This window comes from Micromesistius poutassou (genome assembly GCF_964030765.1).
Source record: "Micromesistius poutassou genome assembly, chromosome: 4".
Taxonomy (NCBI): domain Eukaryota; kingdom Metazoa; phylum Chordata; class Actinopteri; order Gadiformes; family Gadidae; genus Micromesistius; species Micromesistius poutassou.
The window spans coordinates 2,479,039-2,504,993 of NC_140274.1; the positions used below are offsets into that span (position 1 = coordinate 2,479,039).

The window sequence follows — 25,955 nt, forward strand, 5'->3', positions numbered from 1 at the left end:
TTTTTCTATTCCCTCTCTGGTGACACACTTTTCTTCATCCTCAAGACACTGCCTCTACAGAGAGCTTGGTCAAACACCCTCCCCAACCCCCCCAATATCACAACAACAAAACAAAACGATGTTTGCCTTGATGGCAGAGTGAAAAAGGAAGGACATGGCGTCGGAGAACCGGGAAATCAGAGAACCTTTACGACGATGGCTTTGGGCTGCCGCGATGCATGCGGGTCTAAAGGCACGTGACAAGCGCTTGGTTCCCGCCCCTACGTCCGATGGATTGTAAAGCTCCCAAAACACTGGCCATTGGCACTTAAACACAGCTCTAGCCTGCCACACCACAAGACAGAGGAATCACATGGCGGAGGAGAGGAAAGCAAAGGGAATGGGATTACGACAAACACGACGCCCAGAGTGCTGTGGAAGAGCGTCGCGTGTTGTAGTTTGGGACAGAGCAGTGGGTATTGTAAGTTGGAAAGGGTTTGGAAAGTCGGTTTTCTTTGCGTTGCACTTGTTTCAGAGAAAGTGTGTGTCTGCGTGCTATACTGATTGACACATGAGCTTTGCCCTCCCACTCAGAGAGAATCGGTTGGCCAGTGCAGTTCCCCTAAACTGTGCTTCTTGTACAATCTTTTTGTTTTTTCTGAATTCTGGGTATGTTTTCTAACTTTAAAACATGAAATGAAATTGGCCATGACAAGGTCAATTAATTTGGCCAAGACCAACTGCCTTGAGAATAAATCTATAAATATATATATAAGGAAAATATATATTTGTTTTGAGGGAAATTGTTATCAAAGAATTAAATGCTGTTTCTATTTTAATTGATGACTGGTGAATGGGTTTTTGATGATTGTTTTCTTAAGAAATGTTTTGGGTTTACTATTGTTTCATTTTTTCTATAGAGTATAGACTTTTTACACTTGAAATATAAAGACAACAGCTTAGAGACACTGGATTAGAAATGCCTTTATAGTCAAATACAGCTGCTTCTTGAAATGCATTATTGTTGAGTCTTTCTTTCAATTTGAAAAATGTATTTCTAGTCGAATAGACAAAATGATCATCAGGAACTGCATGGGATCCTGCCAGGACTTCTGCACCTCAACAGGCCAATGGAGAGGGTTTTTCTCCAGTCGATGGTATGGAAGACCTGTGACCAAATAATACAATTAAAGCTTGCATTATTTGTTCAAAAATAATGAGTTGTATTCATTGTAATCAATTGCATTTTATGTGGGCATGTTATTACAACCTGCACCAACACTCCTTTGTTCCGAGCAATAGCCAGCCTATACCTCCACTACATTATTAGTCTAATTGTATTGCACGCCTAATGAACTGCACAAAGGCTAATAGTTCCCAACCCATGTTGTATTGTATACAGACTTACATTGATGGCCAATTAACCTAGTGATGTATATATTTAGCCCATTAATTCAATAGGTTAATTGTTCTCTATAATACAACCCCAATCCGTGGTTATTGTCAAAAGTCTGACGTATGACAAGTGTTTAGGCAGCCATTCTAATTGGTATTAATAGCCCGAAGGGTTCACTAATAGAAGGGGAGAGTGAGGAACTAGCCTACATTCAGTAGGCAAATTATGTATCCTAAATAACTAAAAAGGCGCTGTCAGGTGCGGGAAGATTTGCGGGAGACTGACCCAATAGCTCTGTAAAAAATAAAAATAAAATAATAATAATGATAAGCATTATGAATTAACCAGTGGGTTCTAAGTTGGTAGAGCAGCACCTTGCTGAATGAACCATCGGGTTCTGAGGCGGTGGAGCAGCCCCAGCTCGTCCTCCCAGTCTGTCCCCAGAGGCTTCCGGACTGGAGAGCTTCTGCGCCGCTTCCGCCGCCATTGCGGTTTTCGGAGTAAAGCTTGTGCCGCCGTAGCCGCTGCTCCTCTCCGATGCGGTGGATATAACGCACGGACCGGGGGACTTATTTGACATTTCTGACAACGGAATTTGTTTTTCAAACGTTCAAAAACACTCCGTTTTGCCGCCCTGATCCGGCTTCGTTATCTCCTCCCTGGCTCCGACCTACAGAGATAAGGAGAGGTCGTAGCTAGCTAAGCTACTCCCACTGCCAGCTAGCTGTAGAGCTACAACATCAGCACCACTGAGGGACCAAACTCCAGCAACATGGCTCAAATACTGCCTATCCGCTTCCAGGAGCACCTGCAGGTAGGAACTACAAGGGGGGCTTCTTGTTTTGGTTTATCCACTGATCGAGAGGATGTGTTCTCCCCCCGCTCCGGCTCTGTGTGGCGGTCTGACAGCTCGCAGCTAGTCGCGGCTAGCGCCGAACATCAACAGCCTCCTCCGCGGTGGATGACCTCCCCTCCCCCTGGGCGCCTAGCCGCTAACGGTAGCGCCCCGGGCTACACGGTGATGCCCGATGTTGATAACCCTAGCCCCTAGCCCTAGCGCCGAATATCAACCCCCTCCTCCGCGGCGGATGACCTCTCCTCCCCCGGGGGGGCGCCTAGTCGCTAACGGTAGCGCCTCGGGCTACACGGTGATGCCCGAGGTCCGGCGGTACCCGGGGTTGTACCCTAATGAGGTCCGGCGGTACCCGGGGTTGTACCCTAACGAGGTCATCCTCTGTAACATCACCTTGCTAGGCGCCTTGACCTTCAGTGCGTGTGGTAACGGGACGGGTCCGAGCTCTGCTGGAGACGACGGTACGTGTTGTGGGCATGTTAGCTCGCACCCGTTCGTGAGTGACTTCCCCGAGGGATCATTCTCATCCCTTAGTACGGTTGATTGTTGTGGCTTTACTAGAGGTTGTGTTGGTGTGATGGTTGTGTTTATGTATCACGTTACACAATAGCATCACGACGCGCAGCGCCGCCCCCGCGCCGCGCAGGGTTCACGTTAATCCTGCAGACCGTCACGTCTGATGATGCAGATTGTCTGCACACACAGGGACAGCTCCATGTTGATTGACCATGCATACTAATGCCAAGACCCGTTGGTTTAAATGTAGCGTATTTATACCATTTACTCATTCGTGCAAAGTGTCAATCCTGGACTGCTTTTTTGTGTATAAAAAGAAAAGGTGCTCGTTCAGCTTAGTTTAGTACGCTCGCACGCCCCCTATTTCTGACGTAAGAGATGGACATACCATAAGGTATATAAGGGCAGTAGTACGTTTGTATCATGTGATGCATTTCCAATCCCTTTTGGTTTTTCAATCCCCTTTTGTTTTTTTTTATATCTAAAGGATATAAAATATTTAAAGGATGTTTACCAACCATTGGTTTGGAGTTTTGGGACTATACTTAACTTGTATAATATCTTCTTTAGTCTAGCCTACCTTTTTAAAAAGTCAAAATGCAGTTTGGTTGAAAATCAATATATAGTTCCATGAAACTCGAATAACTTGTGCTCACCTTCTGTGCCTCTCTCAGCTGCAGAACCTTGGGATCAACCCAGCCAACATCGGGTTCAGCACTCTGACCATGGAGTCGGATAAGTTCATTTGCATCAGAGAGAAGGTGGGCGAACAGGCCCAAGTGGTTATTATTGACATGGCCGACCCCAACACTCCCATCCGCAGACCCATCTCTGCAGACAGTGCGATCATGAATCCGGCCAGTAAAGTGATCGCCCTCAAAGGTAAGCACTTCGCACCAGTTCACGGCATGAGTGAACTACACATCTATGAGTGAATGAGTGAATCTACACAGCTTAACAAAAATAATAGGGTGTTCATTTGTGAACTTTGTCGTTCCCTGTTCCTAATGTATCAGGCCATTTGTGTAAACTATGTTTGTTGATTGGTCTATCTAGTTGTGTGTTCGCTTCTCATTTTGGTGTTCATATGCAGGCCAAATCATCAATCAACATTTAGTAAATCATTTAAACAGCCAGCATTACTCTATTTGTTTGTAAAGTATCTACATGGCATTGATGTTACTTGTATAGAACATGAGAGAATGTAGCAATGCTACTAAAAATGTCATGCAATCATGAATGCGTTGTCTATTTTGCTTGTTTTTGCTCTTTTTTCATTTCTTACCGCTTTCTTATGTTTGCAGACGGTGAGTTGAATTTTACCTATCATGAGTTGTCAAAGTGTTATTCTGTGTACGCCGTGTTGAAATGTCTGCGTAGTATTGATGTTGGTCTTGAGTACGACTTCCGGCACGATAGTAGTGCAGCCAAGCAGGGAAACTCTGTGTCAATTGATCTTCACAACAGGTCTCAGAATTAGCCTCAGTAATTGTGTTTGACTTAACCAACCCCATCAGCTTGCCTAGTAATAATATACTTTTTATTTGGATTTGTTTCACGTAAATTGGTGACAGTCATGATTCATGTTGTTGGGATGGCAGTAAACCACATCCCAGCTGACCGCAGGTTACTACAAAGTTGCCAGGGTAAACACGTGCTGTAATGGCATATTGCTCAGTATTTTGGAAAGGGTTTGTCGCAGATAATGGCATAATCACAATACAGCATTGAATATATTGTAACCATTAATTTAATATTTGATAACTTGGTTGTGCAGTTCAAACTGCCCTTGTAAAAGCAAACATTGCTAAGGTCTTGTAGCCAGGGGAAATCCGTTCACACATAATGGCCTATATTTTGGTCTAATTCCGTGACCTTACATTGCTTGACAGTGTTTGAGTGCATTGTGTTACAAACCCTTGGCATGGGTTCTTTATATGATTGGATAAGCATTGTGGAGGAACTAATTGATTACCATACCTCAATACCTACTATCTGTATATTTTGTATTTGAAGTGTGACAATATTATTTGAAATCATAATGACTTGAATCAATCATTTTTTGAGAAAGGGACTTATTTGGACAGGGCAGAACCAAGAGGATAATGTCTGGAGTATTACGTATCCATTCATTTCTCAAGGCAGTATTGGACCCCCTCCCCCTGTGCCTGACAACCCTCCCAACATCATGTCTGTGCTGCGTGCTTTGTGGTCTTCCTTTGCTAATCTGTATTCAGAACCAACCGAAAGTCCTGCATCCCTGTTATGAGGGTGAACATATTTTGTTAGGAGTTGGACTATGGACTAAGGCGGTATATTTAGCTGAAAGATATTGTCTCCTACTGATCTTGTTTCAGGTGCTGCTAATAGATGTTTGTTTGACTTTGTCGAAAATACTAGGAAATAAATTTTTAATGGGAACTGATATGTACAGACTTTAGTACACTTTTTTAGTTTGTTCTCTTGTTTACTTGCCAAAGTATTTAAATATCTGTTTCCTGAGTAACATGAGCCACATTACATGGTCAGTGAAGGTAACAGTGTCATTGTCAAAGTATACATGTTTTATGGCATAGAAATATTTCAGTTATACAAATCTGAATAACACAATAGGTCTAGGTCTTGACACGTTTTTCAGCACATTTATACAGACCGTCCTGTTCTTATGGCAGTACACTTGAGTTCAGATGTCGGTCATTTCTGATGGTTGTGTCCAATCTGTGACATTTTTCTCCAAGGCAGAACAGCATTTTGCTGTTGCCTCCTCTTTCTTACCACAATTTGTAGTCAAATATACACTTAAACACTGTCCATACCATAGCAAGCATGCATGAGGTGCCCTGCCAAAAAAACACCTTTTGAGCATCTTTGAACCATTTCATGTGTCTGGATATTGTTAAAGGAGCATCAATTGTTGGTGCCTAAGCAGCAGTTTCCCTCTTATTTCACCACTAGAGCGCATGTAAAAAGGCTTGCATCAAATTATGATGAACAGACTATTTCCACCAATCTCAGTGGGGTGCAAGTGATGGTGCTCATTGCTCTGCACGTGGTTTGTATGTGGATGGTGACGATTGTTTCACCTGTAATTATTTTGCTGTACCAGCTCTTACCTGAATGCAGATCCTCACCTATTTGGTTTGTCCGTACTTCCTTCTTTGCATTGCCACTGGTACTAGCTTGTTGTGTGCTCTTTTTGGTGGTTCTTCCGTCTAGCCCCGGCTAACACTTTTCCCATGAGTGTGAAGTTTTTTTATATTTTCTATTAATTTATTCCCGAAGCCTGGTGTGGTTTTTAAATTTTATTTATTTGTATTTTTGGCCCGATTTTGGTAGTTGTGTGTGTGTAGTAGTCAGAGTATTTTGCACTACGTATTGTATTGCTTTTTTTATTTTTTATAAAAAGCATCATCTTGACCTGCATGCCTTAACCCATCCTGTATGTTGTTTTCAGCTGCGAAGACTCTACAGATCTTTAACATTGAGATGAAGAGCAAGATGAAGGCCCACACCATGACGGACGACGTGACATTCTGGAAGTGGATCTCCCTCAACACGGTCGCCCTGGTCACAGACAACGCCGTCTATCATTGGAGCATGGAGGGAGACTCCCAGCCAATCAAAGTCTTTGACCGTCACTCCAGCCTGGCCGGATGTCAGATCATTAACTACCGCACCGATGCCAAACAGAAATGGCTTCTGCTTATCGGTATTTCGGCACAGGTAGGAATCCCTCGTGGTGTTTATTAAATCAGGGCATGGGTCTCATTTAGTTAAATCCCTCCGAACTGAAAATGCGGAATGGTTTGAAAAGGTATTTGCTTAAAGGCATCATCCAAAATGCTTGTGACCTGCTATATTTCTTCAGTTCATCCTGTTCAGTCTATCAGCTGGTCCAGCTTGGCTGTGCATTAGTTTAGATATTATTATATTGGTTCTTAAAAATAATTTGTAGTGTCAATTAAGGTTTTTTGGATGAACCACCAAAGAGAAAACGGCTAAATTAGGATTTGGGCATTTCTATGTAGTTAAAATGTAAACCGGATGCAGACACTTAATAATCATTGTGGAAACCAGCATATCGTCAAACAATCTCTGGATGAGAGGTTTCGTACTGCAATTTAAAAACCGAAGGGCCCTGGATTCCAATTCCTTTCCCTCTCTCCGTTGCTCCAGCAAAACCGCGTGGTGGGGGCCATGCAGCTGTACTCGGTGGACAGGAAGGTGTCCCAGCCCATCGAGGGCCACGCCGCCGGCTTCGCCCAGTTCAAGATGGAGAGCAACACAGAGGAGTCCACTCTGTTCTGCTTCGCCGTGCGGGGACAGGCCGGAGGAAAGGTATGACTCATCCACACCCAGCCTCCCGCTCAGCGGGGGGGGGGGGGGGGGAGTGGCCCGCAGGCATTTTGTCTGGCTGCTAAATATGTAACAGTCACCCCGGTCCAATATCCACCAATCATCAAATGATCTCCCCTGGGAGGGGCTCAACAGATCACTTCAGGGGTAGTCCAATATTGATTAGATATTAATATATTAACCATGTCCACACCATGCTATCGTGATTTAATCTGGTAGAATATCGTGGATGCGTGTATTGATTGTGGGAACAACACATGCTTGCTCCTCCTAGCTGCACATCATCGAGGTGGGCACCCCGCCGACGGGCAACCAGCCGTTCCCAAAGAAAGCCGTGGACGTGTTCTTCCCACCGGAGGCCCAGAACGACTTCCCCGTCGCCATGCAGGTACACGAGCTCTGTTCAGTGGCCTTTAATGAGCGCTTCAAGGTCATCTGAACTGATTGATGTACCATGTACCATGCAGGTACATGAGCTCTGTTCAGTGGCCTTTAATGAGCGCTTCAAGGTCATCTGAACTGATTGATGTACCATGTACCATGCAGGTACATGAGCTCTGCTCAGTGGCCTTTAATGAGCGCTTCAAGGTCATCTGAACTGATTGATGCCCCCAGGCTAGTAAGCATGCTTGGTAGAGGAAGGGTCGGGGGAGTGCTTGTTGGTGATCTGTGATGTTAGTGTTGTTATGGCGGAGGGCTTGAAATGTATCTCTTATGAGGACAATAATATCCAATCTAATCTACTTCATACGTTCTGCAAAATAGGACTTTGAACAGTGACATCAACTTTAATGGTGCTTTTCTCAGCACCAACCGGGCCTGACTGTAATTCTGCAGTTAGCACCTGCCTTCAGGAGAGATAATAAAAAACAATATACATCCAGATTTTCTAAGGAGTAATGGTGTGAAAGTATGTGGCAGGGTAAAACTAATACATTCTCATTGTGCATTAAGCATCCATACAGCGAAATAAAATCCTAAATAGTAAACAGTCGGAAGTAAATCAGTGTCTTTATTTTAACAATAAGATTTCACATCCACATCCACAGATCAGCTCCAAGCAGGACGTGGTGTTCCTCATCACCAAGTACGGCTACATCCACCTGTACGACCTGGAGACCGGCACCTGCATCTACATGAACCGCATCAGCGGGGAGACCATCTTCGTGACCGCCCCCCACGAGCCCACCGCGGGCATCATTGGGGTCAACAGGAAAGGACAGGTACTGTGCTGTGTCTTGCGTTCGGCGTGTCCTCCTCAGCTGCCCTCTCCTCCCAGCCCTCTCTGCTCGCTGCCTGTATTCCTGTGTGATTGCTGGTTTGCAGCGGTCAGTGGCACACTGACCGTCACCACTGATGTACAATCAAAGCGCTTTCAACAGAGCAGAACCTTCATTACGCTGTCGGTTTCTATGAATGAATGTCATTGTGTGTGAAACAGTCTGTGCAACTGCCAAGTGATTATTATTATTATAGTTATTTTATGTAATGTTTATGACCTCCCTGTAATTATTTCTCTCTTGTGTATAGGGGTGTAAATCGGAGCCTTCGTGACGATTCGATACAATATCGATTTCTTAAGCCAACGATTCAATTATTTTCGATACTTCAGAATTCCCCACGATTCGATTCGATACTCAATATTTTTTACATTATATCTATTAACATAATGTCTATCAAATAAATCAACAAAAAAAATTATCATTGACCTTTTATTGAGAATACAGAAACAGTATTCTGTACACACTTTAGTGCTTACTGTGCAGGTCTAGTATGACAATTAGCCTATTCACTATAAATAATAAAAATATTATATTATATAAATAAATATAAATGTTTTTTTTAAATCACTACTCTTGCGGATTAATTGATGCATTGAATCGTCAACTGTATAATCGATTACACATCGATACAAATCGATTAATATTTACACCCCTACTTGTCGATTTCTTAGAAAGGTTTCATAGAGATGTTGATAATGAATAACACCCTCGAGTTATAGTCCCAGAAGAGTGTGTGTGTGTGTGTGTGTGTGTGTGTGTGTGTGTGTGTGTGTGTGTGTGTGTGTGTGTGTGTGTGTGTGTGTGTGTGTGTGTGTGTGTGTGTGTGTGTGTGTGTGTGTGTTCTGAATACTACTGCTGACACCTTGAGTCACCATCTCCTGTTGTGTGAGTCGCCTCTAAGCCCAGGGGGTCCATGTGAATGTCAGCTGGGTTGGCCCCACCAGCGGTGTGGAGCAGCACGGGACTGGCACATAAGCAGAGCATGTCCGACAGGCTAGGCCTGCTAATCTCCTACTTACTGCTCTTGGACCCCTGCTGCTGGTCTTATCTAAAACAATCTAGAATTACACACACACACACACACACTTTAGGGACGTGGCCAGGTCACTTCTGAGAATGTGGTTGGGTAGTGGTTTTTAATGCAAAGTTCAAATTTCTGTGTTAACCATTCAAAGTTGTTCAGATATCGGTATTTAATTTTGTCAGTTGTAATCTTAAAATCAAATCAAATCTTTGTTCAAATGTTCCAAAAAGCTTTATTTACACATCTCCTTGGCCAAACCGCACATACATCTCTGAACGTATGGGCCCTGCGGCCCTTCTCGCGGCCCCAGGGAGAGTGACCCGTGGGCCCCCCCTGCCTGTGTGTGGTGGTGCTGCAGGTGCTGTCGGTGTGCGTGGAGGAGGAGAACATCATCCCGTACATCACCAACGTGCTGCAGAACCCCGACCTGGCGCTGCGCATGGCCGTGCGCAACAACCTGGCCGGCGCCGAGGAGCTGTTCGCCCGCAAGTTCAACACCCTGTTTGCGGCGGGGAACTACTCCGAGGCGGCCAAGGTGGCGGCCAACGCACCCAAGGTACGGCCAGCGCTAGGCCGCCGCCGCCGCCGCCGCCCTAGAGCTCCTGCTAATGCAGGGCTCAGACACCTCCGTCTTCAGCTGTCTGAGCTAGGGAGGGAAAAGCCAGGGTAGGCAATGTGGAACACCAGCCAGGGGGAGCTAGATTTTGATAGTAGTCAACCGAGGAAAATCCTATTCCCTCCAAAGCCCCGCCCCCAACAACACGTGGTTAGCTGGCTAGCTTAAGCAGTAGGTCTGCCTAGCCTTGTGGAGGACTCTGGTTGTGAGAGCACGGGCAGAGTGCACCCAAGTAGCCGGCTAGGAAGGTAGACAGAAACGCAAACCATCCAATCAGTTCATTAGGGCATGAAATGATTGGATGGGCTTATTACAGGCCTGCCACAGCCACAGATACTGGATATATATTTTTCTAAGAGCCTTTGATTTACTGATTGCTGTTGGGATGAGAATTGCTGAAGAGAATTTCAGTATAAATATAATTATATATTACATTTTATTAATTGCCTACCCTAGCTTTAAGGGATACTAATATGCATTACATTCTTTGCAGGAATTTCAATGATTCTTTACAGAAATTGTCACACTGCACAGCGCAGCATGTTGGGACAATGGTCAAAGTTCATTTTATGCAATTTTTCTGGTGTACAAGAACCTTTTCCATTCAACTGTCAACGTCACGGTTTCTTCTCCATTTCACGCTGTGTGTGTGTGTGTGTGTGTGTGTGTGTGTGTGTGTGTGTGTGTGTGTGTGTGTGTGTGCGTGTGCGTGCGCAGGGCATCCTCCGTACTCCGGACACCATCCGGCGCTTCCAGAGCGTGCCCGCCCAGCCGGGCCAGACGTCCCCCCTGCTGCAGTACTTTGGCATCCTGCTGGACCAGGGCCAGCTCAACAAGTTTGAGTCCCTGGAGCTGTGCAGACCGGTGCTGCAGCAGGGCCGCAAGCAGCTGCTGGAGAAGTGGCTCAAGGAGGACAAGGTGGGCGACCACCCCTCACTTAGAGAGGTTGGATTTGACTGACGGTTCACGGTCACCGTCGGCCAATGAGGAAACACGTCGGTCACTCGTTTGTAGTATGATGAATGTTACGAACCGGGTGGCAAAACTCACAGGAATAGTCACAAGCTGAGCTCAGTGAGGGACGTGTGTTTACGTCAGCCAGCAGAGGTCGTCCCTCCTGAGAGGTGAGGTGGAGCTAGGGCAGCAGATCGCTCTTCAACTCACCTGGGTGTGAAGCGGCGTGCTGCTTTATCCCGTTTGCATCAATGCTAGCATTAGTCAGTAAACAGACGTGCATTACTGACTGACTTGGATCTCTGGGAAGTGATCCAAGTCAGTCAGTAATAACCGCTCATCGCCATGATTATCACCAAAGAGGGTGACATGGAAGGTCTTAGATTACTAATAATAATAATAGTACTAGTACTTATTAGTAGTACTAGTACTTGAAGTACAAACTGGTTACATTTGGAAGCATTTCTTTCTAGCAAAAGTATGAAATGTTTTCCTAAAAGTGTGTGTGTGTGTGTGTGCGCGCGCAGCTGGAGTGCTCGGAGGAACTGGGGGACCTGGTGAAGTCTGTGGACCCCACGCTGGCCCTCAGCGTCTACCTGAGGGCCAACGTCCCAAACAAGGTCATCCAGTGTTTTGCAGAGACGGGCCAGTTCCAGAAGATAGTCCTCTACGCCAAGAAGGTTGGTGTCCATCTGTTCCTACGACTGCTCTGGCTACTCCCGTCTTTGAGACCGGCAAAATAAAATGATAACATGTAAACCACTGATTCAGAATAAGAACGAATAATACTGAACACAGAACACATCCATTTTGACGGTGTCCGTCTGTGTGTGTAGGTGGGGTACACCCCGGACTGGATCTTCCTGCTCAGGAACGTAATGCGCATCAGTCCGGAGCAGGGCCTGCAGTTCTCCCAGATGCTGGTCCAGGACGAGGAGCCATTGGCTGACATCACACAGGTCAGGGGGCGGGGCTTCGCCGTGCATCACCCCTTTTTGAAGTCGTCATGGTTTCACAAGCTCCCTCCAATCCCTCCTGGCGCTGACGTGGCTGGTCGCCGTCCGTGTGTCCCCAGATCGTGGACGTGTTCATGGAGTACAACCTGATCCAGCAGTGCACCTCCTTCCTGCTGGACGCCCTGAAGAACAACCGGCCCACCGAGGGCCCGCTGCAGACGCGCCTGCTGGAGATGAACCTGGTGCACGCCCCGCAGGTAGCTTCAGACTCCGCCTCACCACCGGGAAACACGGCAGTGGGTCCGGGGCGGCGGCAGACAGCTGGTTGAGAGGGTTGCTGGGTTGATTCTCGGTGGTTACCAGGCTTAGTGTCGACCGACTCACTAGCTGCTCCGGACGAACGTCTGTTGCCTTGAATAGTTGTCTTTAAAATGCTATGGGTGCCCACGGTGGCTCTGAATGAACTAATCAACGGTTTGCCCATCGATATTCACTCCAAGCAGAGGGTGTGTGTGTCCTGTGGGTCCATTCAACGAAGGGACCGGTCTGGTACCACTGGTTGTTCCGATCTGTGTATGTACTCACTGCCCATGTCCTTGGACAGGTTGCCGACGCCATTCTGGGCAACCAGATGTTCACCCACTACGACCGCGCCCACGTGGCCCAGCTGTGCGAGAAGGCGGGCCTCCTGCAGAGGGCGCTGGAGCACTACACGGACCTGTACGACATCAAGCGGGCCGTGGTGCACACGCACCTGCTGAACCCCGAGGTAGGGGCCCCGGGGCGGTGCTCCACCCCGGAGAGCCAGACGCATCAGTCGACGTTGTGTCATTAGTGTGGAACGTGTTTGTACCGAGAGCAAAGGCGTCTGACTGAGAGAACATGTGAGCTCTCAAAAGTCTGGCACATCCTTAAAACAAATGACATTTGTTTTAGGAATGGGTTTTTGAATTGGTGCTCACTCATTAAAACAACTACGTGACACTAGTATTAGTAGTATAGTTAGTAGTTCCATTGAAGTATAGATTCCCTGGTATAGATTCCATTGGGGGTTACTGCATTAATGTTAAATAACAGCTAATTAATATACCCTTTACTGAAAGGTGTTTCCAAAACATTAATTCCCAACCTACTGTGGCTCATAATGACCTCTCCTAATGCCCCTCTGTCTCTCTGGCTCCCCCCAGTGGCTGGTGAACTTCTTCGGCTCCCTGTCGGTGGAGGACTCCCTGGAGTGCCTGCGGGCCATGCTGTCGGCCAACATCCGGCAGAACCTGCAGATCTGCGTCCAGGTGGCCTCCAAGTACCACGAGCAGCTCTCCACGCAGTCCCTCACCGAGCTCTTTGAGTCCTTCAAGAGCTTCGAGGGTAGGCCTACAAGCCAAGCATCCTCGTCCTCTTAAACTTCCATCATCGTCCATTTGTCCCGAGTCGCTGTCCATCTGTTTTAGCGCTACCACTCACACGTAAACCTAAAGGGCTGATTATGGTTCCACGTTCACGCAACGCAATGACCACGCAGATGCTCCGACGCAGTCGTGAACCTTTATGGTTCTGCGTCGGGTTTTAGTGAGCGGACCAATCACAGGCCTTGCGGCTGCGTCGCCTCAATGGAAGGTTACAATTTTTGGGAGGCGCACGTCGGGCCCTTGCGGTGGACGCAAGGAGGGTCCGCAAGGACGTAACGGGTCCGTAACGCCCTTGTGTTGCGTGAACGTGGGACCATAATCAGCCCTTTAGAGTGGGGTTAATCACTGTTTTAAACGCCTTTCCTCGCCCCACAGGCCTGTTCTATTTCCTGGGCTCCATCGTGAACTTCAGCCAGGACCCCGAGGTCCACTTCAAGTACATCCAGGCGGCCTGCAAGACGGGCCAGATCAAAGAGGTGGAGCGCATCTGCCGCGAGAGCAACTGCTACGACCCCGAGCGCGTCAAGAACTTCCTCAAGGTTGGGGACCGCTGCCGAGTGGAGCTCTGTTTGAAATGTTAAAAACCTTTTCATTGTCATCCGCCGTCTCTTTGATAGCGTTGCTGTTGTGAATGTGGATGGGGATCTGGTCACCAGCTGTGATTTGTGTTTGGACTTATTTCTGAATCTCCTCCCCGTGGTGTCCCTCCAGGAGGCCAAGCTGACGGACCAGCTGCCTCTGATCATCGTGTGCGACCGCTTCGACTTCGTCCACGACCTGGTGCTGTACCTCTACCGCAACAGCCTGCAGAAGTACATCGAGATCTACGTGCAGAAGGTACTAGAAATAAAATACAAACTCCTATGCTCAATGCCGTGGCACTACTGATGGCAAAGCAGGCATTATATCAGATAATGACATGTTCCCAGGTCCTCCCTTGTTCACAATGTGTATGTGACGAGATATGCTTTTTATGGTGGTGGTGAGGGGCTTCAACTCCCAGCACGAGTTTGTTGGTTCATTAATGGTTTAATCACGTACCCTTAAAGTGTTACCAAACAGTCCATCTGAGCTGACTGTTGATAAGCCTTTGCTAAACGGTTTCATAGTGAAGACTTGCCGCTGTGCTGTTTGACCGTGAGTTGATGCGTTGGTTCCGGCCTCCAGGTGAACCCCAGCCGGCTGCCCGTGGTCATCGGGGGGCTGCTGGACGTGGACTGTGCCGAGGACGTCATCAAGAACCTGATCATGGTGGTGCGGGGACAGTTCTCCACCGACGAGCTGGTGGCCGAGGTGGAGAAGAGGAACCGGTGAGACCGAGGGTGGAGCTCGTGTATCTGGGTCTTTTTTTTTTTAGGAGTGTATCAAACCCTATTTACCTGGCAAACGTGTGTGTGTGTGTGTGTGTGTGTGTGTGTGTGTGTGTGTGTGTGTGTGTGTGTGTGTGTGTGTGTGTGTGTGTGTGTGTGTGTGTGTGTGTGTGTGTGTGTGTGTGTGTCAGACTGAAGCTGCTGCTGCCCTGGCTGGAGGCCCGCATCCACGAGGGCTGCGAGGAGCCGGCCACCCACAACGCCCTGGCCAAGATCTACATCGACAGCAACAACAACCCCGAGCGCTTCCTGCGGGAGAACCCCTTCTACGACAGCCGGGTGGTGGGCAAGTACTGCGAGAAGAGGGACCCTCACCTGGCGTGCGTGGCCTACGAGAGGGGCCAGTGCGACCAGGAGCTCATCCACGTAAGGAGGACAAGATGACGTGTTTGTTATGAGTGGATGCATTAAACACTTCATTATTCCCTTACCCTGGCGCCAAACATGGTGGAAGTACGTTGTTTGCGTGAACACGGTTGACGTTTTATCTGTGAGAAGAGTTAACTTTCTTTCCCCCTCATGGTGATATTAATGTGGCGACTCCAAGTGATTCATGGTCCTTGAATTGATACTGGCCACAGCATTTATAATTGGGTCATAAATGCTGCCCCTTTTTTTGAGGGCTTGGGACAGCCAATCCCAGTAGTGTTGGTCTAGACTGTAGAATAACGTGTGTGTGTGTGTGTGTGTGTGTGTGTGTGTGTGTGTGTGTGTGTGTGTGTGTGTGTGTGTGTGTGTGTGTGTGTGTGTGTGTGTGTGTGTGTGTGTGTGTGTGTGTGTGTCGCGCATGTGCGCTTTACTTTGTCCCCAGGTCTGCAACGAGAACTCTCTGTTCAAGAGTCTGTCTCGCTACCTGGTGCGTCGCAAAGACCCCGAGCTGTGGGCCAGCGTGCTGCTGGAGACCAACCCTTACCGGAGACCGCTGATCGACCAGGTACGCCCCACCTTTTATCTGGATACATCATAGATGATGTTTTTTAACCACACTGTGTATATTTGTAAGCTGTTACGTACGCTTGCCATCTATAAATTGCATAACTGTACAGCAGCAACAAAACATCGACATGAACTGCATTTGGTCCATCACACATATTTACATGCCCCTTTTTAAAGTCCAATCCGATCCAGACCTTGCTGCACCTAATCCTCTCTCTTTCTCTCTCGTCTCTCTCTCTCTCTAGGTGGTGCAGACCGCCCTCTCAGAGACCCAGGACCCGGAGGAGGTGTCGGTCACGGTCAAGGCCTTCATGACGGCCGACCTGCCCAACGAGCTCATCGAGCTGCTGGAGAAGATCGTCCTGGACAACTCGGTGTTCAGCGAGCACCGGTAGGGAGAGCTCTTTCTGTCTCCACGAGCGCCGTAGGCACCATGGGTCCTCTGTCTTTGTCCTGGACAGAACCCTCTGCTCTCTCGCCTCACGGGTTGAGCATGTTCCTCGCTTGTGCGAGGGGACGCACAATGTTACCGCAGATCTAAACACGCGTTATACATTACATGCTTATACATTATAACTGTACTTATTCTGTTGCTATGGAGATGTATTGGTGTTTTCGCAGCCCTACCTTTATTTTAAGTTTCATCTCCCCGCTTCCTGTGGCTCCACCAGGAACCTCCAGAACCTGCTGATCCTGACGGCCATCAAGGCGGACCGCACGCGCGTCATGGAGTACATCAACCGCCTGGACAACTACGACGCCCCCGACATCGCCAACATCGCCATCAGCAACGAGCTCTTCGAGGAGGCCTTCGCCATCTTCAGGAAGTTTGACGTCAACACCTCGGCCGTGCAGGTGGGCCGCAACGGGACAGCGTGCGCTGGTGTCAGGGGGCAGGCTTTAAACGTCGTAACTCTCATACAAGCGAGGGGGAAAAAGCTCTTTTTCAGTTGGCTTTGAAGAATCGAGCTTGGAGTGAGTGTTAATTAAATAGTTTGAGAAATAATAATAAGCAAATCAAGATGAACTGATTCTGTAAGGGGAAGAGCTCCAGTTAGTGATGGAATTTACGTACATGACATGATGGTGACATGATTATTAACATCAGCATACCACCAGCATGTATACACTTAGCCCCCCCCCCCCAATACGCAGCTGTCGTATTGTCATATCAAAATATATTCTTCACCTCGCTCTCGCCTGACCTCCCCCCCCTCCCCCCCACTAGGTCTTGATCGAGCACATTGGGAACCTGGACCGGGCCTACGAGTTTGCAGAGCGCTGCAACGAGCCTCCAGTGTGGAGCCAGCTGGCCAAGGCGCAGCTGCAGAAGGGGCTGGTGAAGGAGGCCATCGACTCCTACATCAAGGCCGACGACCCCTCCGCCTACATGGAGGTCGGCCAGGCGGCGGCGCAGAGCGGTGAGAGGAGCCGCGGGCTCGGGGTCTGTCACTGTCAGGTGGATCCAGAGGCGGGGAAACGACGAGATGAGATGAGATAATCCTTTATTAGTCCCACAGTGGGGAACTTTGCAGTGTTACAGCAGCAAAGAGCAAAGACGATGTTAAATAAAGACGACAGTAGGCAAAATACAATAACATACAATAAAAAAGATATGCAAATAATACAAATAACAGACTATGTACAACAGTGTGTGTGTGTGTGTGTGTGTGTGTGTGTGTGTGTGTGTGTGTGTGTGTGTGTGTGTGTGTGTGTGTGTGTGTGTGTGTGTGTGTGTGTGTGTGTGTGTCAGTGAGAGCAGGGCTGGTTGTGGAGTCTGACCATACAAGTGTGTAGTGTGCAGAACAACTTGTATGACATGATGCATTCTATGAAGGAGAATTCATGTAAGAAGAGGGAATTTTCAGAATCTCTTCTGAATGAAGATTTGTTCATCCGTGTCTCGGTTTACTTGAAACGATTTCTTAGCTATATCGGTATTGTGTTAGTTATCGTGTAGTTATGTCATTTCTATGCTGGGTGAGCCCTTGTGTCGGTGCTGATGGTGAGCTCCCTCTTCAGGTAACTGGGAGGACCTGGTGAAGTTCCTCCAGATGGCTCGTAAGAAGGCCAGAGAGTCCTACGTGGAGACGGAGCTCATCTTCGCCCTCGCCAAGACCAACCGCCTGGCCGAGCTGGAGGAGTTCATCAATGGCCCCAACAACGCCCACATCCAGCAGGTCCGTCGCAGGCCTCCCTCACTCACTCACTCACTCACTCACTCACTCACTCACACATTATTGGGCGTCCAATAATAGTTGTCCAATAAACTTTCTATTGAAATGTTTTGTTTAACAATACTGAGTTCAAATAATAATAGTGACTTCATGGTTGAGTGTAGTTGTGTATTTCAGGTCATTTTTAACAATGGTTGTCTTGGTAGGATTACATTGTATTGCACTCTACTGAATCATCACCCCCCTGAGGAACACACGCCCCCTAGTCCTGACCCGTGTTCTCCATCCTCTCCTCAGGTGGGCGACCGTTGCTACGACGACAAGATGTACGACGCGGCCAAGCTGCTGTACAACAACGTGTCCAACTTCGGCCGGCTGGCCTCCACGCTGGTGCACCTCGGGGAGTTCCAGGCCGCCGTGGACGGGGCGCGCAAGGCCAACAGCACCCGCACCTGGAAGGAGGTAGGCCGCTAGTGTTGACGTTAGCGCTGGCTGGCTAACAATGCTAACATGGTTGAATTGTATTTCAAGTTGGTAATGAATGGATCCATAAGACATACAAGTCATAGATTAAGTCATGTCATATATTCTCTGTCTCTCTCTCTCTCTCTCTCCCCGCTCCATAGGTGTGCTTCGCCTGTGTGGATGGGAAGGAGTTCCGGCTGGCCCAGATGTGCGGTCTCCACATCGTGGTGCACGCTGACGAGCTGGAGGAGCTCATCAACTACTACCAGGTACCCGCGTTGTTCCAGAGACACAGGAACACATGACTCTGTCAGTCTTCATCCTCGTGTTCCCAGAGGTCCACAGTAGACCCTAACTAGTGTTGTTTGGTCTCTGTATGCGGTTGGGGACTCTTAAAGGTCTCTTAAAGGTCCCATATTCAGTATAGGACGACAGCTTAATGGTCCTGGACTGGACGGGCAGTATTTGTAGCCACGAGTAAACTGCTACTAATCACTTGGTGATTGGTGTGAGGCACATGCATTCAAAGGGACATTGATTGGCCGGTTGTTGATTGGGTTAAGTGTGTGTGTGTGTGTGTGTGTGTGTGTGTGTGTGTGTGTGTGTGTGTGTGTGTGTGTGTGTGTGTGTGTGTGTGTGTGTGTGTGTGTGTGTGTGTGTGTGTGTGTGTGTGTAACAACATGCGTGTAAAGAGCATACGCTAGGGGAGGATGGCGATGTGCAGGCCTGTGACACCCTCTGCCTGTGGTGCGTCTCCTCTCCCCAGGACCGCGGCTACTTCGAGGAGCTGATCACCATGCTGGAGGCGGCGCTGGGCCTGGAGCGCGCCCACATGGGCATGTTCACCGAGCTGGCCATCCTCTACTCCAAGTTCAAGCCCCAGAAGATGAGGGAGCACCTGGAGCTCTTCTGGTCCCGCGTCAACATCCCCAAGGTGAGCATGGCCCTAAACCACACCGCCGCTAAAGCTGCAGGCCGTCTGCTGTCATGATGTCGTTTCTACTGATGTGACGGGTACATCAATATGTTTACATTTCATTTTAGCATTTTTTTTTACATTACTCGTCCGAGATAAATACCCCTTATCTTACTTCTACCAAGTACTATAGGCTCTAAAGGGAAGCCCCGCCGGACATGCAGAACGGTGACCTCTCCCTGACCTCCGTGTGACCTCCCCGTGACCTCTCCCTGACCTCCATGTGACCTCTCCCTGACCTCCCCGTGACCTCTCCCTGACCTCCCCGTGACCTCTCCCTGACCTCCCCGTGACCTCTCGCTGGTCTCCCTGCTCAGGTGCTGCGGGCGGCGGAGCAGGCCCACCTGTGGGCGGAGCTTGTGTTCCTGTACGACAAGTACGAGGAGTACGACAACGCCATCATCACCATGATGAGCCACCCCTCCGACGCCTGGAAGGAGGGCCAGTTCAAAGACATCGTCACAAAGGTACGCCAACGCCGACCCCCCATCTGTCCCCCTCACACGACCGCCTCCAGGTGGCTCCGTCAGCCCCCCTCACACGACCGCCTCCGGGTGGCTCCGTCAGCCCCCCTCACACGACCGCCTCCGGGTGGCTCCGTCAGCCCCCCTCACACGACCGCCTCCAGGTGGCTCCGTCAGCCCCCCTCACACGACCGCCTCCGGGTGGCTCCGTCAGCCCCCCTCACACGACCGCCTCCGGGTGGCTCCGTCAGCCCCCCTCACACGGCCGCCTCCGGGTGGCTCCGTCAGCCCCCCTCACACGACCGCCTCCGGGTGGCTCCGTCAGCCCCCCTCACACGACCGCCTCCGGGTGGCTCGGTCAGCCCCCCTCACACGACCGCCTCCGGGTGGCTCGGTCAGCCCCCCTCACACGTGGCCGTGGGGGGCGACTGGGTTACCGTCCAGAGGACTTTCTCCGGCCCAAGGCGGTCACAGAAACGGGTTGACTGAGTGATGGTTTCACGTGCAAGAATCCCATTGTTGTTGTTTTTTATGTTGGGTGTACTTGATGTTGTTGTTGCTTTAATCCCGGTGTCTAAAAAGTGTCCTGTCTTTGGCAGGTGGCCAACGTTGAGCTGTACTACAAGGCCACTCAGTTCTACCTGGAGTTCAAGCCCCTGTGCCTCAACGACCTGCTCATCGTCCTGTCCCCCCGGCTGGACCACACGCGCGCAGTCAACTACTTCAGCAAGGTACCGCCGCAGCACCACCTCCTAACATGTGTACTGTTCTCAAAACGTCCAGCTCTTTAACGACATGATGGCCATCTCTCTGCGTTTTTTCAACTCTTTCAACTTTTTAAACTATTACGCTTTTTCAGCTTCTTTTTTTCAACACTTCAACTATTTCATACATCGTAACTTGGTCAATTTTCAATGTTATCCTTCGTTCAAACCATTTTACAAATCAACACACTTGTATCTTCAATAATCAAAAAATAATAATTTTGATTACCTTTATACTATATTCATAATCACAGTTTAAGTTCCATATGGGCTTTGTTTTCAGTTGGTCTCATTGATTCACGCTGAGGTTAGAGCGCGGAGGACGTGCAGGCAGTGTTGGCGGATTGGGCGGTTTGGACTTGGACTACTTTTTGGACTACCAAATTGGACTACTTTTTATGACGTTCAGGCAGTGGTGACACTAGCGCTGAAGTTAGCTGTGACACTAGTGTTGACGTTAGCGCTGGCGTTAGTCCTGATGTTAGCTGTGATGTTAGCACTGACATTAGCACTGGCGTTTGCACTGGCGTTAACCCTGACGTTAGCAGTGACGTTAGCGTGGACGTTAGCGGTGACATTAGTGGTGACATTAGTGGTGACATTAGCGGTGACTTTAGCGTTGACATTTACATTTTAGCAAGCACACTCCCGGAATTTCGTTAGGACGAAATGCTTTCTAGTTACATTTGCATTTGTTTTTTTCAAATGTGTTTGAAAAATGTTCTTGCACAAAATGATTTGTTAAATAAATACAGATCTTAAAAGCATACATGATCTGTGCAAATATTATTACTCTGTTGTTAAAATGACTCGAAAGGACTCGAAACTCAAACTGTAGGACTTGGGACTTGACTTGAGACCTTTCGGTCTTGACTCGGGACTTGACGGCAAAGACTTGAGACTTAGTTGTGACTTGCAAAACAATGACTTGTCCCACCTCTGGTGATTGTTATTGTCTCATCCCACGGAGCTCACACTCCAGGGCTCTGATTACACAAGCTCAGTGACACAAGCTCCAGCAGGCTGCAGTTCACTTACCGGCCAGAAATGAGAAGGAATTTCAGATTCTTACATAGTTCCTTTATGTTATATATATTGGTATAATAAATGTATGTAATAAATAAGTGTGTATGCACACTGAAGAAGGCACACACACCGAAACACACCTTGATCTGACTAATCAGGCCAGCACTCTAATACACACTGAGTGAAGCCTGCTCCTATCCTAACTTATAATAAGTGTAAATCATTAATGTTGGCTATCTACTTGTCCCTCCAGGTCAAGCAGCTGCCCTTGGTGAAACCATACCTGCGGTCGGTCCAGAATCACAACAACAAGTCTGTGAACGAGGCGCTGAACAACCTCTTCATCACAGAGGAAGACTATGCAGTATGGCATATCATTAACGGTCATAACGAGAAACCCGATAAACATGATTATTGTGCTGCTGCGGACAGTAGTGATGCAGTGTTCAGAGAGGCCTCGGCCTGGTTCTCCTTCCTCCGTTCTAATCCCGCCGCGCGCTGTGCTTCCCGTCCAGGCCCTGCGCGCGTCCATCGACGCCTACGACAACTTTGACAACATCTCGCTGGCCCAGGGGCTGGAGAAGCACGAGCTGATCGAGTTCAGGAGGATCGCGGCGTACCTCTTCAAGGGCAACAACCGCTGGAAGCAGAGCGTGGAGCTGTGCAAGAAGGACAAGCTCTACAAGGTGACCCCTACACCCTGTTACAGTAACATGTTAATAACATGCTCTACAATGTGACCCCTACACCCCGTTACAGTAACATGTTAATAACATGCTCTACAAGGTGACCCCCTACACCCTGTTACAGTAACATGTTAATAACATGCTCTACAAGGTGACCCCTAAACCTTGTTACAGTAACATGTTAATAACATGCTCTACAAGGTGACCCCTACACCCTGTTACAGTAACATGTTAATAACATGCTCTACAAGGTGACCCCTACACCCTGTTACAGTAACATGTTAATAACATGCTCTACAAGGTGTCCCCCTACACCCTGTTACAGTAACATGTTAATAACATGCTCTACAAGGTGACCCCCTACACCCTGTTACAGTAACATGTTAATAACATGCTCTACAAGGTGACCCCTAAACCCTGTTACAGTAACATGTTAACATGCTCTACAAGGTGACCCCCTACACCCTGTTACAGTAACATGTTAATAACATGCTCTACAATGTGACCCCTACACCCTGTTACAGTAACATGTTAATAACATGCTCTACAAGGTGACCCACTACACCCTGTTACAGTAACATGTTAATAACATGCTCTACAAGGTGACCCCTAAACCCTGTTACAGTAACATGTTAATAACATGCTCTACAAGGTGACCCCTAAACCCTGTTATAGTAACATGTTAATAACATGCTCTAAACCCTGTTACAGTAGAAGGTAACACGTTAGTGAACAGTTCATTAACATTAGTTCATTCAGTGTTCAGCATTATTATATAGCGTTACATAGGTGTTAACATGAACACCATCAGTAAATGATTAGCAGACTGTTGGTGTGTTACCCAGTTGACCCCTGTAAGTGTTGGTCATAGAGGATTAGTGTGTTTTCTGAGAGGTCATGACTACTGGTAGCCTCCCGAGTTTGGAGTGAAAAATAAATCGATCGAGGCTGTTCAAATAGTTTCTTCTTTTTTTTGGATGTATCTTTTTTTTCTACATCAATCGTATAAAAAGTTGCGTAACAATATGTTTGGAGTGCTTTTTCCCCCTCCTGGTACTATTAACCCCGATCCCTCCCCTCCCCAGGACGCCATGCAGTACGCGTCCTCCTGGTTCTATTAACCCCTCCCCTCCCTCCCCAGGACGCCATGCAGTACGCGTCCTCCTGGTTCTATTAACCCCTCCCCTCCCTCCCCAGGACGCCATGCAGTACGCGTCCTCCTGGTTCTATTAACCCCTCCCCTCCCTCCCCAGGACGCCATGCAGTACGCGTCCTCCTGGTACTATTAACCCCTCCCCTCCCTCCCCAGGACGCCATGCAGTACGCGTCCGAGTCCAAGGACACGGAGCTGGCGGAGGAGCTGCTGGCCTGGTTCCTGGAGGAGGACAAGAAGGAGTGCTTTGCCGCCTGCCTCTTCACCTGCTACGACCTGCTGCGGCCCGACGTGGTGCTGGAGACGGCCTGGCGCCACAACCTCATGGACTTCTCCATGCCCTACTTCATCCAGGTCATGAGGGAGTACCTCAGCAAGGTGGGCGGCCCCCCGGGGCCCCGGGGCCACGGGGCTTTAGACGCAGTGTTCTGAGTGAGACAAAACAATGCATAATTGATGAGGTAACATCAGCAGTTTCTCTATAGAAAAAAAACTAAATTTGCAGAAGTATATTTCATAGCCAGAAGCTCCCAGAACTTGCTGGTACTGAAAAAGACGGTTATTTATAAATATTTGCCATTGCAAATATATCTATACATTACTATTTTATTAGGTTTTACCTCAAACTCTACATAAAATAGTGAATAATATAGCCATTCGGTGGACCCTTCATCCCAACGTTATCTGAGGTCCTCAGAGTATAGCTTCACATGGGGGACGTTTTGAGAGCAAAGCCCATTTCCTTTTTTAAATATGCTTTCATCCTCTATCTCAATGATGCGTGGCATTATTGGCCTTATCTACTTTTTATTTTGTCCCTTTTTGACCTTTTATTCGCTGCTACTTTTCCATACAAATGTGTGCCCGAGGAGGTTTGTGTGGGTATGTTTGTCACCACGCCACATTTCTCTTTTTACTCAGCAGAGTGAAGCACTCCCATAATCACGCTTTGAGGTGATGGATTAAACAGATTGATATTTATTCTGATGTCTTAATGACTCAGTGAGCCTCCTCCACTCGGCAGCCGTCTTGTTTCTAAACACTATCTGGTTGAGCTGAATGCGGCCGCAAACAGCTCAACCAGATAGTGTTTAGAAACAAGACTGACCCAACACGGCCTCTAGGTGGATACGGCCCCATAGTAGTCGTACAATACAATAGTTGAAGTTGTAAAAGTAGTTAAAGCCATATGCTGAAATTGAACTAGATCAGACTTTCTTATAAACAGTTGAGGGTTGTGCGACCACTGTTAGGCATTTATAATAATGTCTTTAATTCCAAATACATATTTCCATACATCACTATGAGCCGTCAGAATTTTACCAAGCCAAAGTATGCATTTGTATAAAAAGTAGTGCTGTATGCATCTATCTTTGTTATCATTTTTTTTGGTAAGCAATGATTCCTCTGTTTGCTTGCTCTTCTCTCTGTCTCTCCACTGCGGGAGGCTCTTTTTGTTTTTATTTTTCCTCCTTAAGTTGCCTCTCTGAACTTCCCTTTCAGGTTGATGCGATTAAGGAAAAGGTGAAAGTCGAATCCATTTCCAGTCATTATTTTTTGGCCCCTCCCTCTCCCGGTAGTCTGTAGTTCTGGAGGAGTGATGATTAGCATTAAACTGCATGTGACTGTGTCCTCCTCCTCCTTTTCCCTGCCCCCCCCGACCCCCCCCCCCCCCCCCCCCCCCCCCCCGATATCACTCTTGCTGCTTCTTGGTCTACACTCATACACCTTCACTAGCACTAGCTAGTAGTAGTAGCTAGTGCTTTAGCTAGAACTGTAGCTAGCCACACCTCAGTGGTCCACTCTCCTCTCCGCCTCCCCACCCTCAGGGAATGCAAAGGGTCTGCTGGTGTCAGTGATGGTCTTGTGTTGTCACGGGGAATGGGGTGAGACGCTGAACCGTTACCCTGACTAAAGAGCCAACTGTGTGTGAACGCAGAGTGATGAGAAAGCTCTCGTTTCAGCCTTACTATAATAGATGGTGCTATCGTTTGGTATACGATCTGGGCATCCACGTCTATCGTTTTGGTATGGAGTTGATCACAAATGTCCAATCCCAATTCTAGGGTTCCTCCCGTGTGTACTAATAATAAATTGCATACTTGGAGAAAGCGGTATGCTCTCAGCCAGACGCCGTATGAATGATCATGAAGCATCCATCAACGCCAGCCGGCCCGTAGTCTCCCCAGGGTGCAGTCCGCAGAGAGCCCTACTCTAAATGAAAGGCCTGCTGGGCCCCTGGACCCCATCGATAGAGGCCTGGTAATCACATCAGTCTGGACAGCAACGCTAGCGCCAGGCCAGCACCAAACTCGCCCTGGGAGTGGCCGTGCCTCCCTGAGCTATAAAGGCTCAATCAGAGTTCTGTCTTTGATTAAGTACCATGATAGCATGTGCATGATAGGGTGGCATGAACTGCTGACTAGGGCAAAGGCCTCATATCTCTTTAAATGATGATCAAGATAATCTGAAAGAATGGTCACCATTCTTTCAGATTAGCTTTCCATTACGCGCCATGATGTGAAATGTAACTTGAATTGATCAAAGGACATTGTGTAATTCTGACCCGATTTAGTTTTTTTATTGACTTAATTCT

General features: G+C 48.2%; 1 protein-coding gene across 1 annotated transcript; it reads left to right on the forward strand.

Moving 5' to 3' along the window:
- The first annotated feature begins 1,864 nt into the window (after positions 1-1,864).
- LOC311342238 (clathrin heavy chain 1-like) lies at positions 1,865-24,988 on the forward strand. The gene is made up of 31 exons (XM_084467066.1): positions 1,865-2,189; positions 3,419-3,626; positions 6,199-6,467; positions 6,921-7,082; positions 7,375-7,488; positions 8,150-8,323; positions 9,766-9,963; positions 10,741-10,941; positions 11,505-11,657; positions 11,814-11,936; positions 12,053-12,190; positions 12,538-12,702; positions 13,121-13,301; positions 13,718-13,881; positions 14,054-14,179; positions 14,510-14,652; positions 14,844-15,078; positions 15,524-15,646; positions 15,894-16,039; positions 16,320-16,503; positions 16,877-17,069; positions 17,671-17,828; positions 18,123-18,287; positions 18,452-18,559; positions 19,057-19,224; positions 19,584-19,733; positions 20,330-20,461; positions 21,774-21,884; positions 22,036-22,206; positions 23,516-23,737; positions 24,863-24,988. Exons 1-31 carry the CDS (start codon positions 2,148-2,150, stop codon positions 24,944-24,946), a joined length of 4,911 nt encoding a protein of 1,636 aa, XP_084323192.1. The 5' UTR covers positions 1,865-2,147; the 3' UTR covers positions 24,947-24,988.
- The last annotated feature ends 967 nt before the right edge of the window (positions 24,989-25,955 follow it).